The sequence below is a fragment of the Leptonychotes weddellii genome, chromosome 5 (assembly GCF_054177405.1).
Source record: "Leptonychotes weddellii isolate Sample4059 chromosome 5, ASM5417740v2, whole genome shotgun sequence".
In the NCBI taxonomy this organism is placed as follows: Eukaryota; Metazoa; Chordata; class Mammalia; order Carnivora; family Phocidae; genus Leptonychotes; species Leptonychotes weddellii.
Window position 1 is genome coordinate 121,311,217 of NC_138373.1, and position 9,227 is coordinate 121,320,443.

At 43.3% G+C, this 9,227-nt stretch overlaps 1 protein-coding gene across 2 annotated transcripts in view; it reads left to right on the top strand.

The window, feature by feature from the left end:
- Positions 1–490: 490 nt before the first annotated feature.
- GLIPR1 (GLI pathogenesis related 1) overlaps positions 491–9,227 on the top strand; it is a 22,427-nt gene continuing 13,690 nt past the window's right edge. Inside the window, exons 1-2 of one of the 2 annotated variants that reach the window (XM_006728219.3) lie at positions 491–773; positions 1,985–2,227. In XM_006728219.3, coding sequence (XP_006728282.2) covers positions 582–773; positions 1,985–2,227 — 435 coding nt within the window. In that variant the 5' untranslated portion in view covers positions 491–581. The remainder of the gene's footprint in view (positions 774–1,984; positions 2,228–9,227) is intronic. The other variant, XR_004078875.2, reaches the window with a different exon arrangement.

Below are 9,227 nucleotides of genomic sequence, written 5' to 3' on the forward strand. Positions count from 1 at the left end.
GGAACAGAACTTAAACTAAAATGTGAAATTGAGACGAGTGCTCTCTCTACCATTTCTCTCTCTCTCTCTCTGCCCTCTCTTTCCCTTGGTTACACACACACACACACACACACACACACACACACACCCCATCGTGAATGAATTCTATGTCAAGTTAAGATGTTAGCCAGATATTCCAACCGATATGACTCTTACAAAGTTTTTGAAAAGCATTTTGCAAGACGTTTATGGAAGAAATATGTTTTTATTTAACCACCAGAACCTCCGTAAAAATTGAGACTGTTATTTCTGGAGATTCTAGAATTTCCCTTGGAAATATCCCCTAACTCAAAAGAAAGTCTGATGCAGCCTCACAAAAATCTATGTTATAATAGGTGCTGTGTTACTGAGAACCACTGCAAAGGCAGGGTTAAAAGCCCTAAAGTGGCGGCAAACCATATATGGAGAAACCCTTTTCTTTAAACTTGTGATGAACTCATGTTCTGCTTTTTGTTTTTTTCTCGAAGCTGAAGTCAGTAAAACCGAGAGAGGCACACACATCAGGACCAGCCGTGGCTCTGGGGTCCACCTTCCGGGGCCCCATGCCAGGCAGACCGAGCATGCGAGTCACACTTGCTATGACAGTTTGGATCGTTTCTGTAGTTCCCAGTCATGCATATACAGCAAGCAGTTTGCCAGATACCGAAAATGAAGATTTCATCAAAGACTGTGTTCGGATTCATAACAAGTTCCGATCAGAGGTGAATCCAACAGCCAGTGCTATGCTATACATGGTAAGGAAAAGAGCAGTATTCGTGGCATAAGTAAGTAAAAGACAACTAATGTGTACTGACGTGGGAGGTAAATCCTTGCTAACCCGGGATGCTCTTTTTTTTCATCGTGATTCATGCCTGCAGTAAATTCATAATCTGTGATCAAAATGAATCCGGTTCAGCTCTGTTGACTCATCTCTTGCAAGCAGGCTCAGCAAGTACATTTTATTTCTCTCTTTTAGATACTTCCTTTCCTCTGGTCATAGATAGATTTTGCTTTTTTTTTTTTTTTTTTTTTTGTCACTTTCTTCCCTGTTAATTTTTGAAAGTTTTGTTGTTTGTTTATGTTGTCTCTAAGTTTGCCTTTTTTTTTTTTTTTGCTGCTGGCAGAGTATTGGCTTTCTCAGGAAGGCAGCATGGCATCTCAAGAAAGGATGTAATTTTGAATCGGTCAGGCTTGGGTTTGGGCCCAGCTCTGTGGCTGTGAGCAGGTTTTTAACGTGTCTGGGCTCTTTAGGGTAGGGCCTATTGTGCTTATTAAATTACATCAACTGTGTGAAACACAGCATATAATATTCTGCACGTAATAGGCCCGCAGTGAAATGTTGATCTGTGTCCCTCATTTAGATTCTGAATTCCACAAAACTCCATCATCAGCTTTCCCACTGGCCCTATAGGGTAGTGGAAGACCGGAATGAGACCCCTATTCCAGTTGTCACCCTCATCACACCTCATTCCCTTTCAAACTCTCACTTTGCTCACTCCAGTTACGTTGTTTGGTAAGAGTTTTCATTCTTTTTGAATGGAAAGGAATAAGAGCTTCATTCAGGAGGCTGGCCACCCGGGGAGGAGGCCCCCTCTGGTCCAAAAGCCGGCTCTACACTTTCTGTCCACGAGGGTTTTAAAGGGACAGGATGCGGTTAATCAGCGAGGGGGTGCAGTGGCTTGTAACGTTTCCTGATTCCCGTAGGTTTGGTGGTACCTATTTACAGCTACAGGGCTTGAGGGTTGTGCAAGAAGTGTAATTCTTGTTCTGCGACGTGTGAGGGCTTCCTGTTCTCTCATTAATGGTAGGTGGCTGAGTCACCCGCTGATCAATCCGCTTTCTCATCTTCCAGTGTCTGCGCTGATCGCTCTTCAACTCTTTTTCCTCACTGTAGTTGAAAGATCTTTACAAAATCCAATTTTCATTCTTGACCCTCCTATTGTTTAATGTGGTTTTTTTTTGGCAGACGTGGGACCCAGCACTAGCCCGAATTGCAAAAGCATGGGCAAAAAACTGTCAGTTTGCACACAACAGACAGCTGCAGTCGAACAAGCTGCACCCGAATTTCACTTTCGTGGGAGAAAATATCTGGACTGGGTCTGTATCCATATTCTCTGTATCTTCAGCCATTACCAATTGGCACAGTGAAATTCAGGACTATGACTTCGAGACTCAGAAATGCACCAAGGTCTGTGGCCATTACACTCAGGTAAGCGTCTGCCCTGTATTCTCTTTTTTTAAGATTTTATTTATTTATTTGACAGAGAGACACAGCGAGAGAGGGAACACAGGCAGGGGGAGCGGGAGAGGGAGAAGCAGGCTTCCCACTGAGCAGGGAGCCCGATGCAGGGCTCGATCCCAGGACCCTGGGACCATGACCTGAGCCGAAGGCAGACACCCAATGACTGAGCCACCCAGGAGCCCCTGCCCTGTATTCTCTTGAAACCATCTTTTCAAGGGTAAAGAGAAAACTGGAATCGGGTGTTAAGAAAGTATATAGTTAAGCTGGTGCACCTGAAAATATGAAAGAGTAGGGGTTGCAAGCTTCCTTCAAAAATAAATAAATGGGGCAAACTTCCATAGCAGGGGAGGTCATGCTTGAAGAGTTCAGTTATGTGCGTAAACCTAAAACGTGAGGCTTTGGACAGACTTTGAATGTTTCGGTAACAGCAACCCCCCTGGGGGACTTTATTCCATTTGTGAGCCATCAGAGGATGTGGTGAGTGAATGGATTTTCAGGGATGCGTCCTCTATGGAATTGGAGGCACTTGATTTGGGACTCTAAAATTGGGAGACATAAGCATCTCTGGCAGAAGCTTCAATTCCATATGCTCCCATTCCTCCGAGCGTGGGCAGAGAGCCTACCGTGTGTCGCCTGAGGACGAGAGAAACAACAGTGGAGAGGCCAGCATGTAAGCTTGTGTAAACCATCCTGTGGCTATTCTGCCCCCCAAATCTACAGGATTTAGTCCCAGTGGCCACATTCAGAGGCTCCCATTGAGATTTTTTTTTTTTAATTGAAGCTGGTTTGGTTTCCTAACCCTAATGCATGTTTGCAACATGTGGAAACAAATCCCTCAGGTAGACCATCTTCTATGGTCTTCTTACTCTGCTGCCTCCCTATCCCAGCCACATTTCATTTATTTACTTTTATTTCCTGGCATCTTTGTCAAGCCAATAACTAACGGTGCTGAACCCACGCCTGACTGGTTCTAATGTACAAAAATGTGTTGAAATGAGGTATGAGGGCAAAAACATTTCTAACAAGGTAGTTAACTTGGAATAACAGGTGTTTTTTTTTAAAGATTTTTTTTAATTTATTTATTTAACAGAGATAGAGAGAGAGCGTAAGTAGGCAGAGCAGCAGACAGAGGGAGAGGGAGAAGCAGGCTCTCCACCGAGCAGGGAGCCTGATGCGGGGCTCGATCCCAGGACCCTGGGAGCATGACCCAAGCCGAAGGCAGTCGTTTAACCGACTGAGCCACCCAGGCGCCCCAGAATAACAGATGTTTTTAAAGAGTGCGATGTTGTTGGAAAAACTCTCAATGTAGTTCAGCCATATAGAGCCTCTGGTCTCATTACAGGTAAAACAAGGTTGGCATCACTATTTATTATTATGATGTGAGGGGAATGGAAGATTTCAGTAACATTTTCACCTCAAGATTATTGTAAGCAAGGAAGAGTTATCAAACCACGAGTAGCATTGGTCCCTTTCTTGAAAATATAAATAAGGTTCCTCTAGACTTATCCCATAAACCATTCATCTTGGCTTATGTTCACAAAAAATTGTAACCAGAAAGTTGATTCCATCAGAATCCTACAAGTCCTCGAGGGCCAGGAAGCTCACTCCAGGTTGTTTACAAGTGGTACCTGGTACCATTAAACATTGCGCTGTTTAAATCTCCAAAAATAATTGTCAGTTTGAGGGTACTGACTCTCACTCAGTCCCTGTTTAAGCTTCTACCCTGCACACGGTACTGTTGCAAGGCACTCCCTGGTCATATGTCTTTGTGCAGACGCCTGCCAAACAGAGCCTGGGGCGATGGCTTTCTGTCCTACCACATTACTGAGGAGTACAATCGCCAAGAAGTCAAAGTGAGGAGAAATGCGGGGTGGGGCAGGGAATGAGGGACACAGATGGCAATGCCCCGACCCTTAGGAGGCGAGCTTCTGTGAGGAGAGACGTGTGTAAGTGGATGTAATGGGGCGCACGGTTGGCACATTGTGGAGAAACTGACAAGGTGCCATGTGGGCAAAGAAGACACGGCAACGTATGTGGCCAAAGGGAGGTCTGGAGACGTAGGAGTTGTTCGTACAGCAGGAGCCAAATCAGTTGGTTCTTGAAAACTAAGTGAGAGTTTATCAAATGAAAAGGAAAAGGAAGAGAACTCCTGGCAAAATTAACAAGGTGTACAGTGGGTACAAATGAGCTTTGTACTTCAGAAGAATGGCTAGGAGCTCACCACAGCGAATATCTGCAGATCAAAGGACTGTTAAACTGAATACAGACTCCTAAACCATGCAAGTCAGTACACTCCACAACCATGATTCCAGGGACTAAAAACAAGAGGAGGAAACTTGATTTTACGTCATCTAGACCTGAGATTTCAGAGATAGCCTTCCCCAAATTAGCTGAGCTTACTTGTAAATTTTTCCCTTCCATCTAGGACAAAAAAAGGAGGGCCAACATTTCGGACCTGAGAAAACTCATTTCCTTGCATACGGGTATCAGAGCCCAAGCTGAGTGATCCTAACCTGTTCTCTCTTAAGAGACCACTACATTCTACTCCCAATTCTGAAGAGCAAGCCTTATCCTGGAGAGGAAGTCCAGGGACACCCTGGGTTTGGGATAACACAACCCGCAGCAACCACTTTTAAGTGTGGTACTTAGCTCTCCGTGGTTTAAGATCTCATTCAAATCTCACCACAAACCTGTCAGAGAGCCGCAATCATCCATAGATGAGTCAACAGGCTCAGGGAAATGAAGAAGTTGTTTTCCTAGACCTTGCGTCCTTCCCTCTGTGCACCTAATCTCAGCTGGTCTGCAGGGGACCCCCTGAGCACCAGCCCTAATCCCCCCGCAGGGTCCCATTTCTGCTCCAAGATGAAAGAAACTATCATGAACCAGGAGAAACTTGCCAAACTGCAAGCACATACGCATCGGTGGGAAAGGAACTGCCCACTGGAAGAAGGTGGTGCATAGAACAGCTACAGCAGATGATAAAAAAACTTCAGGTCTCCTTAAAGAAGCTGGGGGTAAACTATGTCTGGATTGAAGAAGTGACTACGTTCACAAACCAAGGAACAGTGATCCACCTTCACAACCGGTAAGTTCAGGCATCCCTGGCAGCAAACACTTTCGCCATCATAGGCTGTGCTGACGGAAATGCTACCCAGCGTCTTCAACCCACCTGGTGCAGACAGGCTGCCTAGTTCAGGAAATGGGCTGAAGCTCGGCCCACACAGTCTGTGGACGGAAAAGCATCACTTGCTATAGGAGAGGAAGAGGAGGAATTTCCAGATCTTGTGGAATTTTTTTTAAAGATTTTATTTATTTATTTGACACACAGAGAGAGAGAGAGAACAAGCAGGGGGAGAGACAGAGGGAGAAGGAAAAGCAGGCTCCCCACTGAGCTGGGAGCCCGACATGGAGACTTGATCCCAGGACCTGGAGATCATGACCTGAGCCAAAGGCAGACGCTTAACCACGAGCCACCCAGGCGCCCCTGGATCTTGTGGAATTTTGATGAGGCTTCCGAGAATGAAGCAAACTGATCTGACTCTTCTGAAGAAGATAAAACTTATTACTGTGAGCTGCTATTTTATATGATGGCTACTTTTTAAAATTTTGTTCATGGATCTGATGAAATCTGGATCTCTAATATTTTTTAAGCCCAAGCCTCTTGGACACTGTAGCTCTTTTCAGTTTTTGCTTAGACAAAATTCATTCTTTGCAGCTATTAAGCTGAAGAAGCCTCAGGATAAAGTTTGAAACAAGGTTAATAAAGATCTTTGCCTAGGGTAAGAAGAAGAAGAAGAAGAAGAAGAAGAAGAAGAAGAAGAAGAAGAAGAAGAAGAAGAGGAAGAAGAAGAAGAAGTTGTTTTCCCCATGACACAAAGCTGGTAAGAGGAAGGGCTGGGATCCAGATATCAGGTATCTGGTGAGGATTAAATAATAGGATTTAGATAAATTATCTAGTAAAGTGCTGGTACTTAGCAGGCATTAAACAAAGGTTAGATCTCCTTCATGAGCTGGGTTTTTTTGCCAATTATATTGGAAGAAGATTTTGACAGCGTGGTTAAAGATGACTTCACATTAAAATATAATGTTTTGATCCTTGCAAGAAATATTACCGGGAGATTCAAGACTGCTCAGTTGCCATTTTAAATTCTTGCTGGAAATCACCTCAAGTGGATATTATAACCCCCCACTTATCCTCATCTTCTATTAATAAAAAGCAAGTTATTTTCAGATTTTGGCTGGTGAAGGATGGTTGTACAGAGTAAAGACAATAGATTTAGATCCAATTACTAACTCATAAAGATGTGGTATTTCTTGACACATTAGATCAACACTTTACCTCGGTCTTCACTAGAGATAGACTTGCACTGTGTAAGAATTTTGGCATATTAATATGGAAGATTAGATATTTTGCGATCAGCAGTTCGCCTTTATAAAACGGGAATTGTTTGACTTCAATATATGGGCGGAGCAACAGCTTCGGTTCGGTAGTGCTGAGAATGCCCACTAGATGGCACCATAGATCTCATTTTTGGTTTTAATCCCGGCCGCGCTGCCACCTTCTTGAAATCGTTATTTTTACACTCTTACCAAACAAATGGAAGTGGGACATGTTTCAGCTTCTCTACCTGGTTTTATATATGTTGCAGTGTCACCATACTCGTGATAATAGGGCCTGATAATGAGTCAGAAGGACTCATACTGAGACTTGAAAGAAGATGGTGGGAAGGGGGCATTAGCTCCAGAGGAGAGACATGCCCCTGCCCTTAGGTTCCCCAGATGCAATGTTTTTGTTATAAAGGTGTAGAAAACATCCTCACTAAATAGTGAAGGAAGCTAAGGTCATGGTCACAGAGTGAGTGGCTGAGCTGGAATATGAACTCCATCTTTGTAGCCCCAGAGCCCACATGTTGAACCCAGAACCTGAATGCTTATAAAGCTTTTTAAAAAGAGACCAACTTGAATGGAGAATAAACTGTGGGACATCCATGCAATAAAGAAGTGAGCCCAACAGTACGAATGGGTCTCAAATGCTTATGCTTCGTGCAAGAAGCTAGAGTGGAAAAACTACATTTAAACTGATCCCATTTATGTAATATTCTGGAAAAAGCAAAATGATAGGGACAGAAAACAGATTAGAGATTGTCAGGGGCCAGGGGATGGGGGGAAGAGCTGACCCCAAAGGAGCACAAGGGAACTTCTGGGAGCGATGGACAGTGTTCTAGGTAGTGAATATGGTGGTGGCTACACAACTATGTTTTTCTCAAAATTCATGGAACTGTCCACCTAAAAAGGATGGGTTTTACTGTGTCTTAATTACAACCTGACTTTAAAAAAAAAGAGACCAATTAAAACAAAATGAATGGTAATTAACATTGCATACCCTTGGAAACTAAGAGACCAGAAAAGAAAAGTAAAAGACGGTAAAACAAAAGAAACAGCGTAAAGCATTAAAGATGTGTGTGTGGGAAGCCCAAAGATTAAGAATACTTGAGATAAAACAACACCTGAAGAAAGTGTGCGAAGACCAAAGGATAAAAAATATAAAATGATTTACCAAGGTGATGGTAAAAGGAAAACACAGACAACATTGCACCCAGTTAGCATGCATAATAATCACCTACAGAACTTGTTAAAATATAGATTTTATTCTTTTTTATGGCTGAATATTTCTATATATGTAACACATTTTCCTGAAAAAAAAATTCTGCCATTTGCAACAACATGGATGGACCTGGAGGGTACTATGCTAAGTGAACGAAGTGAGGCCAAGAAAGACAAATACCATCTTATATGGAATCTAAACAAAAAACAAACTCTTAGAAACAGAGAATAGACTGGTAGGTGCTAGGGTGGGGGTGGAGGTGAAAAATGGGTGAATGTGGTCAAAGGCTCAAACTTACAGTTATAAAATAACTAAGTCTGGGATGTACAGCATGCTGACTGACCATAGCTAACAATATTGTAGTATATATTTGAAAGGTGCTAAGAGAGTAAATCTTACAATTTCTCATCACAAGAAAAAAAAAATTGTAACGATATGGTGATGGATGTGTTAAATAACAAAAATTCATCTAAGTATGTTAAAGATCTAATTGGCTTTATTAACTAATTCATGAATCAGGCAGCATCCCATCCAGCAAGCAGAGGGAGCTCAAGGGGCTACAGAAAGGGAAAGGTTTTAAAAGGCAGGACAGAAAGAAACAGAAAAAAAAGATTATTTTGAGTGAGGTGATCTTCCTTTGGGGAGAAAAGGGTCTTATTAGGTGGTTTACCTCATCTTCCTTTGGGGGGATGGAGAGGTCCCTTTGACGGATTAGCTTATTGGTGCTGACCAGGAAGTCCCTGACTGATCCGTTAAGACTGCATTTCTGGGGATGCCTGGGTGGCTCAGTGGGTTGAGCTTCTGCCTTTGGCTCAGGTCATGATCCCAGGGTCCTGGGATCAAGCCCCGCATCGGGCTCCCTGCTCCGCGGGAAGCCTGCTTCTCCCTCTCCCACTCCCACTGCTTGTGTTCCTTCTCTCACTGTGTCTCTCTCTGTCAAATAAATAAAATCTTTAAAAGAAAAAAAAAGTGCAATTAGGTTAGGCCTTAGGCCCCAGTTTGGTGACATGGTCTAGCATAAGTCATGCCATTTTAGGCCTGTGATTTTCTTTTTGACACATGTTAACAAGATTTATTATGGTGATCATTTCACAGTGTATGAAGTTATTGAATCATTATGTTGTACACCTGAAACTCACGTAATGTTATATTATCAGGGATATCTCAATTAAAAAAAAAATACAGGGCGCCTGGGTGGCTCAGTCGTTAAGCGTCTGCCTTCGGCTCAGGTCATGATCCCAGGGTCCTGGGATCGAGTCCCACATCGGGCTCCCTGCTCGGCAGGAAGCCTGCTTCTCCCTCTCCCACTCCCCCTGCTTGTGTTCCTGCTCTCGCTATCTCTCTCTCTGTCAAATAAATAAA